This window comes from Atheta coriaria, unplaced genomic scaffold, assembly GCF_025399875.1.
Source record: "Atheta coriaria isolate IRGN ID8LTWV9N9 unplaced genomic scaffold, Caltech_Dcor_3.1 hic_scaffold_6_pilon, whole genome shotgun sequence".
Taxonomy (NCBI): Eukaryota; Metazoa; Arthropoda; class Insecta; order Coleoptera; family Staphylinidae; genus Dalotia; species Dalotia coriaria.
Genome location: NW_027045448.1, coordinates 7666495 through 7688182, shown reverse-complemented (window position 1 = coordinate 7688182; position 21688 = coordinate 7666495). Strand labels below are relative to the sequence as shown.

At 42.1% G+C, this 21688-nt stretch overlaps 4 protein-coding genes and 1 long non-coding RNA gene across 14 annotated transcripts in view; 3 read left to right on the top strand and 2 right to left on the bottom strand.

The window, feature by feature from the left end:
• Positions 1 to 238: 238 nt before the first annotated feature.
• On the bottom strand, positions 239 to 3990 carry LOC135794989 (motile sperm domain-containing protein 2-like). Its single transcript, XM_065306534.1, has 10 exons — positions 3673 to 3990; positions 3321 to 3429; positions 3125 to 3268; positions 2888 to 3065; positions 2661 to 2824; positions 2170 to 2378; positions 1834 to 1906; positions 1651 to 1769; positions 1395 to 1592; positions 239 to 1334 (listed from the first exon to the last, which is right to left on the bottom strand). The coding sequence occupies exons 2-10, from the start codon at positions 3394 to 3396 to the stop codon at positions 1008 to 1010; spliced, it is 1488 nt and encodes a 495-aa protein (XP_065162606.1). The 5' UTR covers positions 3397 to 3429; positions 3673 to 3990; the 3' UTR covers positions 239 to 1007.
• On the top strand, positions 3349 to 4051 carry LOC135794991 (uncharacterized). Its single transcript, XR_010549008.1, has 3 exons — positions 3349 to 3484; positions 3552 to 3611; positions 3668 to 4051. It is a non-coding gene; the product is annotated as an uncharacterized lncRNA (long non-coding RNA).
• A 440-nt stretch (positions 4052 to 4491) lies between these two features.
• Positions 4492 to 7174, top strand: LOC135794262 (uncharacterized). 2 transcript variants are annotated; one of them, XM_065305470.1, is made up of 7 exons: positions 4492 to 4788; positions 4839 to 4954; positions 5066 to 5246; positions 5634 to 5991; positions 6048 to 6292; positions 6352 to 6558; positions 6628 to 7174. In XM_065305470.1, the coding sequence occupies exons 2-7, from the start codon at positions 4862 to 4864 to the stop codon at positions 6927 to 6929; spliced, it is 1386 nt and encodes a 461-aa protein (XP_065161542.1). In that variant the 5' UTR covers positions 4492 to 4788; positions 4839 to 4861; the 3' UTR covers positions 6930 to 7174. The 2 variants fall into 2 exon arrangements, with proteins under 2 accessions (XP_065161542.1, XP_065161540.1); XM_065305468.1 differs by having other exon boundaries at positions 4492 to 4954.
• The window catches only part of LOC135794256 (uncharacterized), a 45367-nt gene continuing 30818 nt past the window's right edge, over positions 7140 to 21688 (bottom strand). For 3 of the 9 annotated variants that reach the window (XM_065305456.1, XM_065305462.1, XM_065305460.1), the window contains 9 exons: positions 16365 to 16425; positions 11416 to 11778; positions 11127 to 11359; positions 10654 to 11065; positions 10332 to 10593; positions 10012 to 10274; positions 9459 to 9952; positions 8891 to 9395; positions 7140 to 8820 (listed from right to left, as the gene is read on the bottom strand). In XM_065305456.1, the coding sequence (XP_065161528.1) occupies positions 8810 to 8820; positions 8891 to 9395; positions 9459 to 9952; positions 10012 to 10274; positions 10332 to 10593; positions 10654 to 11065; positions 11127 to 11359; positions 11416 to 11778; positions 16365 to 16425 (2604 nt within the window). In that variant the 3' untranslated portion in view covers positions 7140 to 8809. Of the gene's footprint in view, positions 8821 to 8890; positions 9396 to 9458; positions 9953 to 10011; positions 10275 to 10331; positions 10594 to 10653; positions 11066 to 11126; positions 11360 to 11415; positions 11779 to 12976; positions 13266 to 16364; positions 16426 to 21688 lie in introns of those variants that run through there. The other 6 variants (XR_010548847.1, XR_010548846.1, XM_065305458.1 and 3 more) reach the window with 6 other exon arrangements.
• On the top strand, positions 14099 to 16359 carry LOC135794260 (cytochrome P450 4d2-like). The gene is made up of 7 exons (XM_065305466.1): positions 14099 to 14344; positions 14448 to 14645; positions 14713 to 14898; positions 14964 to 15337; positions 15409 to 15649; positions 15723 to 15902; positions 16049 to 16359. Exons 1-7 carry the CDS (start codon positions 14188 to 14190, stop codon positions 16210 to 16212), a joined length of 1500 nt encoding a protein of 499 aa, XP_065161538.1. The 5' UTR covers positions 14099 to 14187; the 3' UTR covers positions 16213 to 16359.

Here is a 21688-nt window from a genome sequence, read left to right as displayed (position 1 = left end):
CCTTGAGTTTACAAGCAGGAACATCTTCAATAACTTCCTCTCACACATGCGTAAATGATTACCTATTGTGATTCGATTAAGAAGTCACGCAGCTTGTTATACAAAATGACAAATGCACATAACTCCTAATTGAACACAACGCGATAATAAATCCAGCGAATGATCAAAAAAGGAATACAACTCGCTAAAGCGATGATCATTGACAATAATGAGGTGCAATACATGAACGCAAACCTAATAATAATAACAGATGACTTTAATAGAATAACATGATTTTTAGTTTAACAAAATGTGACATCACGTACAGAGTTTAGTTTGTTTGGTTTTCAGTTCAAGGATTGTTCATGCACTTTATATTTCAATTGATTAGCTCTTCGTTTTTTGATTATTAGTACTTTGAAAATGTAAGCGTAAGTTGTTTTTCTGTTTATCTTTGTTTCAATAACTATACATATTAATAACTTCAACTAATTGATTTTATGATAAGCATTAATGATAAAACCCAGAGTTTGTGATGTACACGTCATGTAACAATTTCAGGTTCCCGTTACGACTAAATTCTATGCAATAATAGAAATCGAAGCAAATAAAGCACGTGTATAAAAATTAATTTACTCGATACAAAAATCAGTACGGATAGTTTTTGTGGCATTTGACTTATTAATTCTCACTTCCTACGTCGCCGGTGTGCTGTTTACGTAACCCAATTGATTCTTTAAAAATATTTTGGCAACTTTTCTACGTAGCGCGATAATAGTAATATCTCTTTAAATATAATCACCCGTTTGTGTATCCCAGCACGGGTTTAAGGTATTTAAGAACTACGCGTATGCGGATACGCGCTGTGGAATAAGACAATCGCGAGCGAGACCGGTTGATCATCCAAAGAGAGTGTTCCCGATTAGACAGCAGACATAGACAAATGTCCAACAAAAGTGCACGAGCACAGCGTCGGACAGCGGCTGCGACGGTGGCGGATCCACCGGGCTCGCGGCTGGCAGCTATTGTTATAGCTCCTGCGAGTGATAGCAGCCTGCGGACGCGTCGTCGGCCAACGGCAGCTCATCACCAGCAGAAGCGCGCATCGCATACATGAGCACGAAGGCAATCACAAGCAGGAGGATTAGGTTAATAATTTGCAGCATCTGGGCAAATGCTATCGACTTATGCAGCTTGCTTTGGCACTCTTGCAACTGGGTGACAGAGGCGGTTAGCTTCACGAGCTGGTCGCCTTCGTTTGGAATTTGTACTGCCGAGCCGTTTCGCGACATGTCGCGTTCGTTTGACAACTGGGCGCAGCGAAGTCGATGTTGAGTCACATTGTCTGACGTATTCTGCAATAGATAATACAAAATGAATCAATAAATCAAGTACGAATTGCTAACTCTATTTACCTTCCACAAATCGCCCAACTCGTTAGTAGACATGTGATTGGTGTTAACAGGTACACTCATAACTAAAAACTTGTCCCTTGACAATCCGCTGACTTGATACGCCGGCAGCAAATATATCGAAATGTTGGCACTATCACCAGGTGCTAGCACGCCGGCACTAGGACGCACCCTGAACTTTTGGGGTGCATTTGTCTTCAACTATGAACAAAATTTTAAATGAATTAGAATAAAATTACATTTATTAATTCATAAATACCTTATACGATATGTTTTGCTTGGGATCCGTGTTTTTGATCTCCAAAACACTGACGTATTCATCGCCATCCTTAGTGAAGCTGAGGAGGGTCGACGGGGTGATGCTCAAAACACCACCATCTACGATGACAGCAAAATTGCGTTAATAATTATGGCAAATGAATTAATTTTTATGATATCTTACCGCCGACCGTCTCCTTATCCCAAGACACGTTGCTGTCATTCATTTGGTCACCATGCTCTGCCGCAAAGTGCACCTGAAACACCAAACGCGCCGAGATAGAAATATTGATTACTGCTGCCGCTTGCCGGCGTTGGGCACATTGCAGTGAGCAAATGCCACCACGCACGCCCCTTTGGGCCTACGCGACTACGCGCCGTCAATTCAAAATCGATGCGCTATTTTCGATTCGTGACAACATTCAATTAATTAAGAAAATTGACAATCATAAAACCATGGACAATAAAACCGACCAATTAAATTTCATAGTAATAAAACTTAAAATTAAACAAGCAATACCTTCTTATTGCTTGGTGTTTGTACAACGGAATCTTCCTTAGTTTGTTCCCTAGTTTCAGGAACAAAACTGAACACATAATCGTCTTTGCCACCCCAACATTTCAGCGCTTGATCCTCAGGCACGAAAGTCAGGATAGACGCTTTTTTCAGCATCTGAATTTTCTGGACGGCTTTTGGCGGTAACAAGCTTTTAATAACATTAATAGCCGCTAAAACAGATAAAAATCTCAATTCAATACATTGTAACGCTATTGATTCCTTTATATTTGGACATTGACCAAAACAAAATACAATCACGCGTTGATAATTTCTATTCATTGTTTCATTTCGATAAGCCACATTCAAAATGTCGTAATAACGCAGATAATCGAACACAGATTAATAATTTTACGCCGTTATCAAGCCTATTAGCTCGAACTTTGTATTAATATTCAGCCTTGAATTTTGCATTGGCATATCACAAAATAGAAATAATGAATAGTTTTACTCACCATTGAGAATCCATGACATCTCATAAATAATTATATAGTTGAGGAAGTATGGATAGTATTGCTTGAAGAGGGCAATAATGTATTTAGTAAAATCCATGTCCATATTGCCTAGGCCACATCCTTCCAGATCAAAGAAGATTGTTATTTGTTTACCTTTCTCCTGCCTATAATTGAGTAAACACAATGATTATTCATTTCCATAATATTGTTAGTGTGTATGTTTATACCTTTCCATTCTTTCCATCCAGTATATCACACATCTTTTAACTTCATCCATATCTTTAGAACCCTTAACATGTTTCTTACACTTAAAGATTAACAAGGCACATCCATCCTTATCACGACCCCGCGGGAAAAAGCCGCCTTCGACCATATAGTCCATTCTCACAGTTTGCTCAGAAATTTCTAAACAAAATAGATTGCATGATTTAAAATATTTACATTACTAGTCCAATAAAAATTACCATTAACTTTAAAAGATTTCCTCCATTCTAGTGACTCCTTCATCATTGTAATGGTCACAGCCTGGTCTTTCTCACAGTGTAAGAGGAATCTAGATAACCATTGATCATCTTTTCTAACCCTATTTAAATCAGTTGGATGGTAAGCTGAAACAATGATTTTGTAATCAGATGTTCATTGTCAACTTGTTTATCTTACCTGATTCTCCACTTGCTTCCACTGTCTGAAGGAATGCAGAGCGCAAACTTTCAATCTCCTGTGGGCTCACATCCATCTTAACTGAGTCTGCTTAAAATTTGGCTGAAATCTAAAATGTTACAAAGGTTACTCAGCCGCCAATGACGCCTGCATTCGTGAGTGGAGTGAGTAGACTGACTGAGTGCTGTTGTAATGAGTGTGAGATAATTACAAATGTACGATGATTTATAGAGGGGATGACAATCCATGATGATTATTAGTAAATGATATTGGTGCTTGCACAAATGCAAGGTTGGAATTTGAGCACCTGTTGTCGGATCTTTATCTTATCGTGGTTTATTTTTCAGCTCACCTTATTGCTTCGGCGGCGACGTTTCGGGGTTAGCACGTTGTTGTTCATGCGAGGAGCCGTCAGGGGGAAGCTAAATGTTTAATTTTTCATCACAGCTGAACAGGGGATTTTAAACAACGGAACACGGCAACATATTTGCTACAGCGGTTGCGGCTGTTTCAGCCACAGGACACATTCGAAGCCAGCGCGGCGCTTCGTGCGTGACAATTTCAATTTTCTGAATGTCACGAAACGCCGAAGATAAGGATATGCTTGTTGAAATAAATTGGGGTGAGGGAGACAAAATTAATGAAATTACTTCTGTGAATAAAGTTCAAAGACATTGATGGATGCATACATAATGAAATTAGATAAATAAATACGACTTTTGATGTGAAAACGATCAATTTGAACATGGGCATAATTTATTGTATAGGCAAAGAACGTGCGGGCACATTGCCTGTGAAGGCGTACAGGCGTTATTATGGTTGCCTACATTAAAACAAGATACGACTTTCAAATTGATTTTTATGCACATTAAATAAAATTAAAATATGCACATATGTCATGGAAATAAATATTTGCTAATGCACGATAATGTATCCTAAGTACTCAAGTAATCAGTTAATTATTAGTTTCGCAATGTATTTACAAACTATAATTTCATGATGCATCATCATCATCGCCCACATTATTTCAATTTTTACAATATCTCAGTCATAAGATATTAAACGATATTATTAAATGCTGATATCTTAACCGCGTCCAGGCGATAGTTAAATTACCGCGCTGATCCCACTGTTTTGGTTAATCCCCTACTTACTTTGCGCGCACCAACCGGATTCATTAATTACGCTTAGTTGCTGAGCGTGTTCGCTCTCAGTGGCACGAATAAATCTGCTACCGAACAGTCGTCACTCCATCTCATTACATATTACGTCCGACAATGTGTAAATAGTATACGCGCGCCTCATTTTTGATGCTTTTCTCAGCGCGTTAGCGGCAATTATCAATGCGTTAAGACCGCGATTGCGACTCACCGTGACCGGGTCATTAAACACTTTGATGTCGCCAGTGCGATCGCACTGCTTTAATTGAAACATTATCTTCGACTATCTCATGGAGACCACCCAGCAGGTAGCATCATCTTACAGTATGTGAAGGTTTATAACATCATAACATTCAAGACAAAGGAACTGGTGGCGTAATAATGCGTAACTATAGCGCGACTTCCGGTTCGCGGGACCCTATTTGGACGCAAGTGACGGCTGATCCTGAAGATGGATTAAGAAATTATAATGCTGTGAGTAAAAGTGTTCAAAGTTTGAAAAGAGTTAAATTTTAAGTAAATTTCAAGGAATTTAAGAAAAAGAACCCAACCTTTTTTTGATTTTATAAAAATGTCAATTTTAAGACAGGAAATGGTCGGCAGAGAAATGGAAATGAAAGTTCGCGGGGAAACATTAGTATTGTTGGCGAAACGGCAAAAGCACACGATAAAGAAGGGCTAAATGTGCTTTCGGCAGCTATTTTTATCGCTGGCGAAATGGCCGGCAGCGGTGTTTTAGCATTACCACGGGCAATTGTTGATGCAGGTAATTTTGAAACATTTATTGCGGTGATTCTAAAATGTGTGTTAGTAACAAATGAAAGCACGTACTCTTATGAAATAATAATTACTAACATATGTTTCTCGAGTCCAGATTTCATTTCATGTGTTAGTGTAAATTTTTTAACATACTCATGCTAATAAAACATTATGTCACTATTGACACAAATAACTTTATTATCGCAAGAGAGTAAGACGCAACACATTTGTTTATTTATCATGACCGCAAGACAAAGACAGTATAAAGAGCAATAACTTTTTTATTCTTCAACCAGCTTGCTAAGTGATATCTGTAACACTTACTCATATAATCTGATTAAGTTAATGGTCGTACATGTTCGATAACAATTGCATATTGATATTTAATATTCAGGATGGATTGGAATAATATTACTGGTAGTGTTCTGCTTCAACGCCGGCTATGGCGGTATGTGCCTTGGTGCCTGCTGGGAAATTCTGGAAGAACGATTTCCCGAACATCGAATGCGTTCGCGAACTCCCTACGCGACCATCGCACAACGTGCCGTCGGGACGTGGGGACGTGTGATGGTCTCCGGGTGCATTCAAATCACCCTCTTCGGTGCTGGCACGGTTTATTTACTGCTGTCGTCGATGATATTTCGCGAATTGTTCAGCAGCTACATGCCGGATTTGCATCCGACATATTGGTTTTTGATTATTGCCGTACTCTTAACTCCACCTATGTGGTTGGGATCTCCGAAAGAATTCAGGTATATTACAGGCACTTTAGAATAAGGTTTATATAAAAGACATAAAAATATTTTAGTGTTGTTGGAATTGGTGCCCTGTTGTCGACCGCTATCGCGTGCGTTTTGTTTTTCACCCAAATTGTCATGGATGGGCTAAATAATGACCAGACTGTGGTGCACCAAGTGCACGGTTTTCACGACTTTTTTATATCCTTCGGTACTTTATTGTTCGCTTTTGGTGGGGCATCAACATTTCCAACCATACAGAACGACATGCAGAATAAAAAACAATTTTCTACGAGCGTAATAATTGCATTTTCAGGTGAATTTTTATCTCGTAAATTTAAGTGTCTTATTGTTTACTTATATTTTATATTGTAGTGATACTAGTGTTGTATTTGCCTTTAACGATCGGTGGATTTTTCGTTTACGGCGAGGCGGTCACGCCGAATTTTGCAATGATTTTGAGTAAAACCTCATTGGTTACCATTGCGAATGTATTGATGGCTGTCCATTTAATTCTCGCTTTTCTCATTGTGATTAATCCTGTTAGTCAAGAGTTGGAAGAAATATTCAAAGTCCCACGATGTAAGTTCGGCTTCTTATCGCTACAGTTTAGTTTCATATTTTTTTGTAATATTTGTATTATTTGAACAGATTATCATTGGAAGAGATGTCTCCTGCGGACGATGATGATACTAGCAATGGTGGTAATAGGCGAAACGGTACCCTCATTCCGGAAGATTCTCGCGTTGGTCGGTGGCTCGACGATAACGCTGTTGACGTTTGTATTTCCTCCGTTCTTCTACATGCGGTTGTGTAATCAGTCTAGTCCGTTGTGGCCGGAACGACACATTCCCGGCTACATCAAAGTCTACCTTTGGGAGCTGATATTCATTGGCTTGCTAGGCGGATCGGCGGCTACCTATAGTGCGTTGAAGTCAATCATTGACTTTTAGTTTCAACTACAGTCCACATTACACTCGATTAGAAAAATGATATTATTCAATACCAATATGAATGATTGATATTTGTTTGAACTAGTGATCTGTTTAAGGAAGTGATAAGAATGACATTATTTATGCTTGACTAATACCAAAATAATACTGTTGTAGTTGTTAGCGTTTTTATATGTTTTGTGTGGGTCAGCAAAGCCACACACAATGAGATTAAATTTTTGAACCAATAAATTTATTATTTTTCACTTAGTATAATAAATTACATATTCAAATCATTGTCAAACGATAAAATTGGTTTTCTCGAATTACATACTATACATATTCATTTTCAAAAAGAATGAACAATGTTTGATTTTGTCGTCGTCAATCATAACTTACAAACATGAATTTTTTAACCATTTTCTCAACAAACGGATGAGTACTCATGTTGAACTTGTTTAAATTTAAGCGTAAACGCCGCGCGAGAGCGGGCGAAAAGCGAGGTGCGCCTCCGCCCGATCACCGCGGCTTTAAAACCGTCTTAAATGTCATTCCTAAGCAGTCTTATTTGGAAACACCTCTTATAATTAACCCTGTTAGTTCAACGGTATGGTCCTACATAATGGTACATTTTTATTGCCGAGCGTGTCGAAATCGCGGTTAGCGCGCCATTTCGAGACGCTCGTTCGTCCAAACTTACATTTTTATCATCGAGTCTTTCTAAACGAAAGCGTAAACAATGCGAACGCATAAATCGTGAACGTCGTCCTACATTTTGGTAGAAGCGAAACCAAAATCAAACGATTTTTAAACAAATCACTAAAAATAGTGGAATTATAACGTGTGTCGTGTGGTATATCTTGTGTGCTCCTCGGATCGATGCGCGATGCGACGAAAATCATCGCTAAGTTAACTACTACATACAATATGATAGTACGATTACAGCACAATTAAATTAAAACTTTTGAACATTTAAACAGCTATTGAGTTTTCACAATACAGTTATATCTCTTACTTGTTATGGCAACTACGGAGACTTCTTCTTTGTTCTAGGATTTTTTCTGTGTGTACTAGTTTTAATTCGTCGTTAAATAATTCGAAATCTCGCTGTGAGATAAAGAAATTGTTAAAGAATAACATTAATGGTTCAAACTACCGAATGGCCCAAGAAATTCAGGCCACCACATCATCAGGGGTCACAACAGTCATTTCAATAACGATCGGAGACAATTGATTTCTTGACACAATGTACCGTAGTCAGTTACCTAGTAAATGTGTGAAATGTGAGCCATCGTATAATTAGTTGTCAAAGAGTTGTGTATAGATAAACAAATCGTATGCTTGTAAACTCGTCTGAAACCCTGTTGAGATATAGGTGGAACTCAAGGTGCGTTCGAAATGTAATCGTTTAAAGTTTCGTAAATTAGTCACACAGGGTTGATCCAGCATTTTGGTTTGGTTGTTTTTCGTTATGTACACACATGAGCAGAGATGTGCGTGAAGTGACGGATGTTTCGCGCAACCAAAGAAAACGTCAGCTACCAAATAGTTTGCATTTGCACGAAATTCGCTACGGCCTACGATCGGAATTAATAGAATGAAATACAGTTCGGAACATAGACAGCAAAAGTTCACTCATTCACGTACAACGTTTTAATTTTTAACACTGAACTACCGAATCCAGATAGTTTAGCATGACGAGTACTTATGAGTAACATTTATCGTTAATTACCTAAATTTGGCTTCCTCATTTGTGTTGTTGTGTCGCTGAATGATGTTTGTTTTGTATATCGAATAATCTAGCTACCGTTTCATGATAGATGCGTCAGTCAATAGCGTTGGTCCTTATTGCACTTTGGACGGCGATGTCCAGGCCCCCAAATAGGCTGAAGTGGCAACCGTCAAAATACTGCTGAGTAAGAAATAAAAAAGTAAGTTGGCAATCATGAGAGGATATCCGGGAGAAAGAAAGTTGGCGTTACCTGAATGTCCAACGGTAAGAACTTCGATCGGAAGCGATCCCCGACGCCGAGCCAGCAGCGTGTCGGGTACGTCGTTCTTCTGCATCAGCAACCTAGATAAGGAATCAGCGTTTGGTTCCAAGCCAATGCAGACGGTTTCGGGCCCGCCCGAGCTCCGTCTGCGCAATTGTTTCTTACGCCGTTTACCATTGAGACTAGTGTGCCGCGTGAGCAGCTCGCGGCGCTCGCCAGCAGCGCCAAGCGGTGGGAGATCCGTTGGAGCCGAACCTCGCCTCTGGTAGTGCCAGAGTGTAAACGGTTGGTCAGCGGCAGGCGGCGGCACACTCGCCTCTAGGTGAGCGTCGTCTTCGAAGCGGTGACGTGCCACGTCCACAGGTACCGAGCCGCGGCGCAAAGCATAGTCGCTGGTAGTACATTGCCCCCCGCCAGCAGGAGGCGCATGCTCGTCACCGCGTACTAACGGCACCAACGAAACTGGTGCGGATCCTCTCCGCTTCGATAAATTCTACAATAAAAGAGTAAAAAATTACAATTGCGATAATTTTGCAAATTAGATTAATAGGCTTACATTCGTTCTGCGTGGATCCACATTTTCCTTTTCGTATCGCTGTCCGTTATCGGACAACTTCTGCAGTTTGAAGCTCTTTTCTTTGGGTTCCTCCGGTTCGCGCTTACCGCTGGAAGAGATTGAGGGCTTCGGCGGTGAGGTGTCGGTAAACTCCGATGGTCGGCCATTGTTGGGACTCAACACAGCTATTGATGGTATCGTGTAGTGTGGAACGTGTGATATGTTTTCGTGTGAGCTCTCCGAATCGGACTTGTCCTCCTGTACGACCTCAGCGCACGTGGACATTTCAACGGTGGCAGACATGTAGCGCATACGGACATAGGGCTGCGGGGGCGGGAAGGTTTGCTGGCGTGTGAGGGCTTTCGTCGGTTGCCCGGACCCGCCGTGCAGCACCGAAGAAAGCCGTCCCGCAGCAGCGCTGCTCGTCATAGACGCAATACTGGGTTCCGGAAGAAGATTCTCGGCACTCAGCGGTCTCTCGGGTTGGTCGTCGACTGGAAAATTCACATGTCAATAAAACATTCCACTACTAAAAATTCAGGAAAGGGAATACCACATGAGCTATGCATACCGCCGCTGCTTGAAGAGAGAATCGATGAGCGCGATTCGAATCTCATAAGTTCGTCTTCTTCGCGCAAACCACTCGATGCGCGAGAATCGGATGGTGCTGGACTCTGACGACGTATCGGCAGACTTTCCCGTCGGTATAGCGTTCGTGGCAGTGATTGCTCCATATTAACAGGTACAGAGTGTCTCCTGACGCCAATTGTGCTTTCCAGCGTTGGCACAGCCAATGATTGTCTCCTGGATTCTCTGCTGAATGTTCAAAACACTCATAAAAACCATATTAAATTTTCAATAAAAACCACTTACCTTGGCGCAGGTAAGAATTCAGTGATGCTGGGTATTTCCGGAGAGAGTTTGGATGGCTCTTCATCCTCGTCGTCGCTCAGATGTTGTTCCGGCTCGGCGTCCGACAGTTCGGTATGGGTTTCCTCCGCCTGTTCGGCCGCCTCTTGTGCATCCCACTTCTTCCGGTTCGACTCCAAATAGTCCATCATGTCCGTGGACAAATTGCTTTTTAAGAATCGATGCCATTCGGTGAACAAGGGCGAGACAACAAATTTGAAAAAGCCTGCAATCGATCCGGCAAATCAACATTTATTTCGTCGTAACGATGCTTGACAATATCTACCTGCTTGTATCTTGGCAATCGACGTTGATTGTTGATCGCAAATGGAAGTGACTGGAAGGTTCAGCTTGCGTTCAAATTCACCCTGCCTGAAAAACTCGTCGCACACTTTCAAACTCCACTTGTGCGAGATGTCCCACGGCCGTGTCGGGTTAGAGATGTCAGCGCACTTGAGCGAAATCTGCAATATGAACTGGCGGTTTTCCGCCTTGCGCAAATCGAGCGTGTCCTCGTCCAGATGTTTCTTGAACTTTGTTAGAAACTCCTGCTGCCTGTTGATGTCGGTGGCGAGTATGAGGTCACGGATTTGCACCTCCAACTCGCTCTTGTAAGGCAAAACTTGCTCGGCGACACCGCTCTCCAAGAGACAGCCAACTGCCGACCGCCAATGGTGGTTTTCCAATACTGAGCTATTCTGAAATATTCACAAACCATTAAAATACAATCAAACTTGTTGAGTTTAAATTGAAACCTACTTGATATAACATGGCAAGATGATTTGAAGTGGAAATAAGAAAGTGTTGATTGACACCAGGATGGTCCAGGTCGTGGGCAACGGCACCAATCAACGCCGCCATTACCTCCAGCGGCGTTAAGTGCTTTTTGATCTTCTCCTCTTGCAGGAAACAGTGCATTGCTTGTGTCACGTCTGTGGCGTGAATAGAATTATGATAGGGGTTCGTGCTGTGATAACCCTCCTCAATTAAAGCTGTAACAATATAATTAATCATAACCAAATTCTAAAACTACTCTTGGCTAACTTACTGAAAAGTTTCCACACTCTGACGACATCCAGATTAAAATAATCCAGGAGTCCGTACCAGTAGAAAAGATGGACGCAGAGTACTGGCAGTGAGCGACCACCGGTGACGGTCTCCAACGTAAACGCGTTGAATGCCCAGAGGCCGCAGCGCGTGAGAATACGCTCCACCTGCCCGTGGTGGATGTCGTCGAGAATGGCGGCGTGATCCTGCGCCAGGCAACGTGTTGTTAACTTCTTACGCCGACGTTTGTGCATGGTAAGAAAGCGGCCAGAGCAACCCGGCTGCGGCGTGCATCCCATCGCGTCCAACAGTACCCAGTCCTCCTTCGAGAAACACCTCTGCGCCGCGGGCACCTCCACAGGCGCTGCACGAGAAACAAAATGCCAGCGTTAAACTTCAACAATAAATTTCAGCCTTATCACCGAAAAACGGCAAGTGTGAGCCAATCGATAATTGCCGCTCGAAGAGGGATCGGATATCGAAACGAGTGTGTTGTAAAGATAAAAAATAACGATAGCGCGCGCGTTGTTCTCAGAACAGACTTGAACGCAAAACGTTTTCGTCCGGTTGTCAAGCAGAATATAAAATTTCGAAGTGCATGGGAGAAGAAATTTAGAAAGTTGACGCTCCTCGCTTTGCGCGGCGCGCCATTTGTACGCAACATAATTATTAAAAGCGTTTCTTTTCATTTTCATTCATTCCCCGCCTCGCAATTTATGTTCTAATAAAATCGAATAAAACCCGCGCAATCCTACTCAAAACTTTGTGTAAACTTTGACGTCGACACTCGGCGGTTTACGAAATGCGTTTGTGTACACGACGCGCATTTGCATTAACATACCTATCGATGAATAAAATCTATGCCAATGTTATTCTCCTGCACTTAGCGTAGTAAACACGCGTAAACGCGCGTCCGCTTGAATGTGGGCAGTGCCGAAATATTTTATGTGTATATGCCCGCAGCGAAAACGCGACGTGCGGGCTAGCACAGAATTTTAATTTCTTCGACCGGCTGAAATTACGATCGCGAACGCTTTCGCACAAATGATTTGATAGATATCCACAACCACAACTGAGTACACATATCGTACAACTATCAAAGTATTACATGGCCGCATGGGTATAAAACTGCCGCGTAGACATTTAAAAAAGTAGCGCTCAGTTCATAAAAACGCTAGTTTTATGTTTATGTTTGATCGAGCTGGAGACGACGCTCAATTTGCATGTGCTGCACACATTGTAAAAACAAGCAGATCTATTTGCTCCATTTCTTTTAATTAATAGGAACGCACAAATTAAAATCTATTCGATTTTAACAAGTGGACTCACTCAATACGTTTTATTTTTGTGCGCACAAACCAATTAAAATGTTTTGTCGTGGCGCAAAACAAACTTTCTTGTTCGACAACTAGTGAAATTACAAATGCATAATTATTTACTTGTGTAAAATATCAAACTAGCTACCTATGAGGTATACTCGAAAAAAAGTAAAATATGTTGCGAGTTAATTAAGTTTTAATTATTTTCTCCACGAAGAAAGATGAATAGTCGACAAACTTTACCTATTAATTCACCAACATCAAACTGGAATCGCTCGAATGTCTTCAAGTGAAACGTTGAATTAAATTCCAATTAATATAAACGCCACGTTAATGGCTCGGCGGTTTGTTCACTTTCGGCACATTAAACACGAAGCCACGAGAGCAGAGGAGTCAAAGTTTTGCACTTGCTCGCTGATCGGCGGAAGACTCGCGACTAATGCATTCCGCGGCGACGAAGGAAGTGCACGCGAGTATTTCGGGTTTCTTCTCGGTCGAGTGGAGAGCGAGTTCGTCGACGCGCGAACTCCAACGCCGATAAATTTAGACCGCTGGCTGCACCAAGTGTGGTGTATTGCAGCTATTGCGCGCACACACTCGCATACAACATACGCCGGCGTCGGCGGCGAGTAATGAACTGTCGCGTGCGCGATGCGTGTGCTTAGAAATGCAGGTTATTAACATTCACAACTCGTGCACTCCTTCCATCCGTCCATCCATCCAATCCATCCTTCCTTCCACGATCAAGGTGTACGAGAATAGGAGTGTAGAATGTGTGTGTGTAGATGTCGACGTGTTTTTGTTTTTGCACAGCGCGCGCTTTATTTTCATTTTCGCATCGGAATTAAATTTCGCCTTAATCGTGCACACATCGTTCCGATTAAAAGTGAAATCACTTGGCACACGATCGCGATAAACACACGCAAATTAACGCATTACAGATGTTTTGTGTCTCAAGCGTGTTTTTCTTGCGCAGCGACGCTATTTATCATCGAAATGAGTGTTTGTTTTAAAATTAACATCCGTCTTTGTTTGGCTTGTTAAGTCGGGAGGTTTTTTCGTTCCATGTGTGTGATAAAAATGTAGACGCTGATGAATTGACTTAGTTATACATTTTAGTGTTAGATAACTTATGCTAATTAATACTTTAAGTCGTAAACTTGGAGCAATTATTGAAAAATTTCAGTTTCGTTTAACTTATTTCATTGTTGCAGAATTTAGACGTTGTTTTCAAGTATGCGCTTCGTGCTTATCTAAATTTAACAACCACTGAATTTAATTGTTTCGATAACGCGGAGTTTAAAGTGTAAATTTATTAATTTCGATAAAAATGCACGTTACGCAGTTTAGCGTAACCAGACGTCGCATAATATTTAGGTCAACAAGATAAATTGAGCGAAGCGATTCCGAATTGAATCAGTTTAGTTCAACTTGTCGCCGAATCAACGCACGACATGTACGTTTTACTCGCGATAGTTGTAGTCCTCTTGACGTACGTCCTGTTCGATCGTTGGGAAAGGCACAAGAAATACAAGAATGTTTCCAAGATACCCGGACCGCCCACAAGTTGGTTGTATGGAAGTATTGTCGATTATGGTTCTACAAACGGCGGTATGTTTCAAAAATATTTTCCTCTCTAACAACGCGCAATAAACGTAAAAGTGGAAGCGACGATGCGGCAAGATTGTGCTCGTAACTGTAATCGTTTCCGCAGACCGTTTACGGAAGCAAGTGGACCTGGTGCGAGAGTACGGACTGATGGTGCGCTTGTGGCGCGGCTCGCAATTGTCGATCATATTATCGGATCCGGACAAACTGCAATGGCTGCTCAGCTCAAACGAGCACATCGCTAAATCGCCTGGGTATAACGGCTGGAAGCTCTGGCTGGGCAAAGGCCTGCTCACTAGCGAAGGTAGTACACGATTATGACGTGGATAACGATCGCTTTCAATAATAAAACGCGTTGATTGTGTGCGCAGGAAATTATTGGCGGAAGCACCGGAAGATCATCACGCCGACGTTCAATTTTAAGATTCTAGAGCAATTTACCACGTACATCAATTCCAACTCAAAAACTCTGATAGACCTGCTCAAAAAAGAAGTCGGAAAGAAATCGTTTGATATCGCGCCCTTTATCAGGAATTACAACATCGACGTGATCGGAGGTTTGTGATGTTTATCGTTACATTTTTTATACGTTTTTTTCTTTCTTGATGTTCGTGTTGGTTAGAAACGGCGATGAATACGAAAATCAACGCGCAACTGAATCCGATATTGGATTATACCGAGGCGGCCGAGGGTTACATGGACATCTACATCCGGCGCTACTTCTCGTTCTTCAAGCAATTCGATTTGTTTTTCAAATGGACCGACGACTACAAGCGCCAACAGAATTACGTCAACTCGCTGAAAGGCCAAACGGAGAAGTTCATCCAGCAGCGCAAGCTGGAACGCGCGATGGAGGCCAAACAGAAAGATACCGATAACGCAGAATTTGGCATCAAAAAAACCAAGGCGTTTCTAGATCTGCTGCTTGATCTGCAAGGCGAGGACTTAATGACCGACGAGGAGATCCGCCAGGAAGTTGATACGTTCATGTTTGCTGTGCGTACTCCTCGTGAAACTCATTACTGACAACTAGTTTGTTACTATAAGTTTAAATTGTGAATTGGCAGGGTCACGACACGGTCACGTCCAGCACGATGTTCTGCCTGCTCGAGTTGGCCAACCATGCAGACATTCAGCGCACAGTTTACGCCGAAATAAAAGACTTCCTTGGAGCGAACCCAGCGTCGGATGTTAGTTTCGGCGAGATTCAGAACCTCGAATATCTAGACCTCGTCGTTAAGGAGACGCTGAGGTTCCACTCGGTGGTGCCGTTCATCGAGCGCGAGCTGAATTCGGATGTGACTTGGGGTATTTAAGCATTAAGTGTGCAGCACATAGGCACGAATTGTGGATTAAATTTTTCGACTTTTTTCCCCAACAGATGGAATCTGCCTGCCCAAGGGTACGGTCATTTCAATCCTTCCGTATGCAATTCATCGCTCCGAACGATTCTATGAGAAGCCGGACGTTTTCGATCCGGATAGATTCCTGCGGGAGAATGCGGAGCAACGACACACGTACGCGTACATCCCTTTTAGCGCCGGACCAAGAAATTGCGTTGGTATGTTGCCAAAAGCGCGCATATTAAAAGAATTGGAGGCCGAGAGCTTCCAATGTTCCAATCGAAATTTATTCATGCTGGAATGCCAACATTTCGCGTAAAAAAATATCAATTTGTGGAAGAGAAATTAATTTATTGATTTTCAGGTCAACGCTATGCCCTTTTGGCGACGAAGGCCGCCGTTGTTCAAATCCTCAAGAACTTTGAGTTATTACCAGCCGAACCTAAATTCACTCCAGAGATTACTAATACGGCAGTGCTTAAAACCGAAAATGGAATTTGCATTCAACTCAAAATGCGGGAGCATTAAATACATTTAAATACAAAAATATCGACCATGGTGTTGAAGATTTCGAGGTTAGTTGAATGTCAAAAACGTTCCTTCTGTGCACTTGTGCGCAAAAGTGAAAATTCCCATCCGCTTGAGTTTTAATTAAAAATAAAATATTTTTCTGTACTCACCGACCATTTTGATGTACACGGCGTTTTGTTCGTTTGTATCTATTGTGACTCCTTCGCTTTTCTGCAACAAGAGACAAAAGAGGCATGAAACACGCACGGCATCAGTAAGACAAAAGCGGGATGAGTGACGACGAGCGCTGCGAGCATGTGTGGGGTGGTTGTGTCGTGACGTCAGCGTTCCAAGCGGAAAACGGGAACGTGCCTGGCAAAATGCCGAATGATGCTGAGGCAGAGATTCACGCACCACCAACAACCCCCCGTGTGCGTAGAGATCGATGTAATATTTGCAAAACTGTGTCGAGCATGTACATGTGTATAATATCGGGATTATACACATCCTCAACCCCCAACGTTGTCCCACCAAGTTTGCTTTTTTTTTTCGTATAATAAAAGAAGCGCGAACGCAAAAACGCAATGAGATAGCGAGGAGATGGCGTTGTAGTCGCGCGACGGGGGTTTTATTGTAAAAAAATGGAACACAAAAGCGAGCGTACAGTCAATATTTTTATTTTATTAAAGTGGAGTTCTATATGCTCGCCGTTTGCATGCGGAGACGACACAAGAAAACACTATGCCTAAATTTGGCATGATGTGTGCTCGCTTGTCGACGCCGCGCGTCGGCGGCGTCGTCCTAGTGACGATGAATCGACAAAACCGATAAAGATCTCGGGCGAATAAAAACAGAACAAAGAGGAACTTCACTTTGTTTCTTGGAAAGTATGCGTATAAATCAGAAAATCCTGTGAAGAGTGATATGTCGAACGCAGCTATAACCATTATTATTTCTGAGAAGCAGACTTTTTTCCTCTCTTATTTTATCACTGTGTTTTTTTACACTTTATAGCCCAACGGTGACACTGAACGGATTTAAACTTAAGTTAAAATTCAGGGACGTAAAACGTATAAAATTTTTAATTGCCGAACAAATTTAATCCTTCTTTATGCGGCTGTATAAAACGTTATTGCAGCGACAAGCACGGGGCAGATTATAGTTCGTTTAATACGCTTAAAAATAAATTAGAAATAAAAATTAACGGATGAAGGCAATGTGGAAAATAGGTATTCCCATACCCCAGCTGTGGGACATTTTATCCGGGTTATTAGTCACGGGGTGCTGTTAAAACACTTATCTTGCGAAAACGAGCGCCCGGCAAGAAGTGTAATTGTAATTTAAAAATTAATAAGACAAAGTTTGTGTCGCACAGCGCACCGGGAACAAAAGCGAAGAGAAATGAGAAAACATCCAAAATTCGCTTGTAAAAGTAAAGTTTTAACCATTACGAATGTGCTAAGAATAAAACAAGTTGAGGTGATGTTCCAAAACAACCAGCATAAAGAATTTACGTGAATAAAAAGTTGCCTACACTAGCACGCGCAAAATTCTTGCGAAATAAGGTTTAATTCATCTTTAACACGTAAAGTTCCATTATTTTAGGTAGAAATTAAGCCATATCTAATTAAGCCGAATCGAAACGCGGTTGGGGCGTTAGCACGCGCTGGGTAATATAAAAGCACACGCTGGCGATCGCCTTCTAATTGCCAATTTGTACAATTGGCGCGCGTGCATCGCATCCCGTTTTCGGCTCTTCTGGTCCTCGCGCGCCGTGCGTTCCACGCATAAATAGGAAGTAGTCGGATGAACGAATTTAATTACCGTGCGCCGGCAAATGCATTTCGCTTTGATATTCGGTGATATTCATACAAACCAAAACCAACACCACCACCCGCATGCAAAACCAGCAAATGCGACGTGTTTCAATTTCCAACTTGTGTGGGATTCGCTTATGCTTTCCGCGCAGTCACTAATTATTATTGCAGTTATTGTGCACTGACCGCGTGCATCTATCCATCCATCCATGCCACTGGCTAGCTGGATATATATTTATATATCTATATTGCTGCTTCAAGTTGCAATTTCTATGTGCACTCATCATGTGTCCATATAAAATAAATTTGATTTAATTTTGCGCGAGAAAAGTTTACGAGTTGTAAAAATATAACGCTAGTGCAAATATTATCTGAGTGCGCTGCAGCAGCAAAACAGGATTTATCCGGTAAGGCAGCAGCGATTATTATTATTACAGCAGACAAAAATTAAAACATAATTTTAAGAGCAATGCACTCGGACGTCTGCAAATAAGCGCATTATGCAGCGCAGCGTGTATTTGTACCTTATCTAAGTGGGACTCATAAATAAGCTTAGCTTGTCTTATTGAAACAGCTATTTTTGTTATGTCCTCGTATCGTATTTGAAAAAAAAAATCCTGTTTTGCACTTTTGTTATCTTTTGCTTCACAAATTAGGAAAAAAATGTGGATTTTTTTATTTACGCAAAAAAAAACAATGAAATGTTATTAAAATGAAACTATCGGCAAATTTCATGATTAAAATGAGAGAATTTTCCCGATAGGGTTATGAACAGCTATGCAAAGATAGTATTTTTATAAATTTAATAACCAAATAAACTTTCTATGTGAATTGATTTCTAAAAAGATAGGAAATATAATTAATTAACAGTTCGTTCGCAGCGTGCTCTTCCAAAGAGCAATGCTTTTAGCTTAATTAATATTTTGTGAGAAATAAAAATCATTTTTACAATGACGAAACAAAAAAAGTAAACTCCCAAACCATGTTCCGTTTTTTATAACAAAATTTCAATAATTGAAAATTCCCTTTACGCTACGCAAATGAAATGAATTAAAATTTAAACCAGCGCCTTTCAGCACGCGCTCGTAACTTATTCCGAAACGTAATCAGTAATCGGCAAATAGTTGTTGCGAAGTTGGCTAGCGACAGATCCGGGCGCAGATTCGAAGACACCGCATAGTTAAGCGTCGGCGGTATAAAGTTGGATGGCTTTATGGGCTTTTCGCCGGGAGTTTGCCGAACAGATTAAAGCCACTTGCAATCGAAGTTATCCACCGTCGAGCAGCGGCACACATACGTTACGCGTGGCGCGATCCGTTCGTCTTAGCACCGCCACCAACCACCACCATCACCATACTCCTTCCATCCTCCTTCGAAGAGGGTGGTTCATCCGTTTGAGGTTGTAATCCGCGTCTGTTCGTAACTCTCTGACGATTCGCAAGTTCACTTCACTTCACTACGCTCCACTTCGCTTCGCTTCACCCTTCAAGACACACACGCACTCGCGGTTGTGTATTAAGTGGCGCCCTCGATACATCTCGCCCCGAAATCATCTTCTAATTCAACTTCCATTTTGATTGCTTCATTGTTTACATTTATTAAGCACTAAACTTTACTATCCATCTACGCGAATTAATTACACTATAGCGTAAAATTTAATTCAATAGTTTTTTTTTCTCTCTGCGTGTTATGAATGTGTGGACAAAATTCTAATTCAAGCAATATGCTTGATTAAAAACAAACACGCCATAAAATCTCATTAATTAGCCGATAATACTTGAAAACGTTGGTTGGTTTTTCATCAATTAAATGCTTTTAATTACAGCGCCAGCGCTAGGATGCAAAAACGCAATCGCAAAATCATTTGCTTGTTTTAATTTGCAAATTGCGTACGGTGTTTTTTTAATGTTTTGCACGCGATTATCGTGCTGCGAACGAATGTTTACTAATCACTCCACCACACAACATGCAGAATTGTTCCGGCAATGTGTTACATAATACGCGACAAGGAAAATCTACATAGACACACATTGCATTAAGTGCCGTTTGCGAGCGCGCAAAAAATGGCAGCAGCCGTAAAACAATCGCTCACACAGCCGGCTCGTACATCACCCGCCATTAATAAATCACGTATTGAATCGCTTGTTAGTCTTGTTACGGACGATCATTTTCTACCGAGCTGCCAACATTTCATTTCATCGAGATGATGCCAACAATGCGCCGAGAAAAACAGACTTTGTCATTGACAATCACTCAATCGCCATCTTGAATTTTTTTCAAATTGGATTTAATTAAGACAGTTATTAGATTTCGGCGCGGATAGCATTATCTCGACGCAAATAAAAGTTAAATTAATTAGTGCGAACTTTTCGCATCGCAGGCGCACACAAAAACACGCGGCGAGCAAACCACTCGAAAGTGACTTTTATGCAAATCGATAACCGGAAGAGGTGGAGGGCGAATCGGAGGTGGCAAGAAACCGAATTCTCGAGAGGGCCGGTCTCATCCTTTTATCGTGTTAAATCAATGACACCACACGAGCGACGGGGATGACGCTCTGGCGCTCTCTGCGGCGGCGGCGTCGCCATGGCGACCCATCCTCTCATCGGCCGATCATCATCGTCATCGCGGCGCGCAATTCGCGCCCCGCCGCCGTTATCAGCTCGCTTGCCGCTTCGCGATGCATGAATCGCTTAATTAATGGACGTGGTGCGTGTCCATCGACCCACCAAGCAGCCGGAAATCTGCTACACCGGAGATAAACCGATTGCTGGGGTAACATAATGAACTTAATTTTGTTTTCGTCAGATTGATTGCATAGGTTTTTGGAATGGGCGCATGCGCAGCGTGTGCATTCGAGTTGTCTCGAGCGTGTAATCTGAAGTTCAATCCCGCATAAATCCGACAGACGAGCATGAATTATTAAATTATTCATAGACGCCCGCGCGCGCGCCCGTATCTCGCCGAAATCTCTTTGCCCCCAAACGCCTCAAAGTAACCGTTTACCGCAGCGCGTCTAGCCTTCTGCGATTCGCATTAAAGACCCGCCAAGGACGAGAATGTCGTCTCTGCGCCACTTACCAAAGTGCCACACATATGCCACACGCAGCACGCATCTTACATATTCATGCGGTATGCGTAGATGTAGTATTCGGATTGCGTCTTGTCAGCGCACCAGCGCAAAGAAAATACGACGTACAGCTGTCAAATGAAAAGATAAAAATTCAAAAATTCACAAAAGTTGCCGCGCTGTATTATAGGTGGATTAAATTCATAGCCATACATCACCCTCGCGGTTGGGCTGATTTATTCAAACGCGTTTCCGCCGCCACCAGCGTTACCAGTGCCGCCGCCGTCGCTGGTTCTTATTACGTCTTATCCGCGTCGTTATTGTACTAAACCCGTAAAGCATCTGGTGGCAGCGCGCAGCGTAACATGACAGCTTCTGTGTTCTGCTGGCGCGATATTGAAAACGCAGCCGAACGTGCGACACGCCGCCTCACAAAAGTGCGACATGTGTCTGGCGTCTAGCAGGGGGTTACCTGCAAGCACACAATGTGTGTGTGCTGACTGAAGGAGAAGGAAATGTCTGCCGCACGTCGTCAATTCCCATCGAGATAAGGCGCGAATGTCAACTGTCGCCAATAGTGTAAGAACAAAAAACACATAAAACAGAA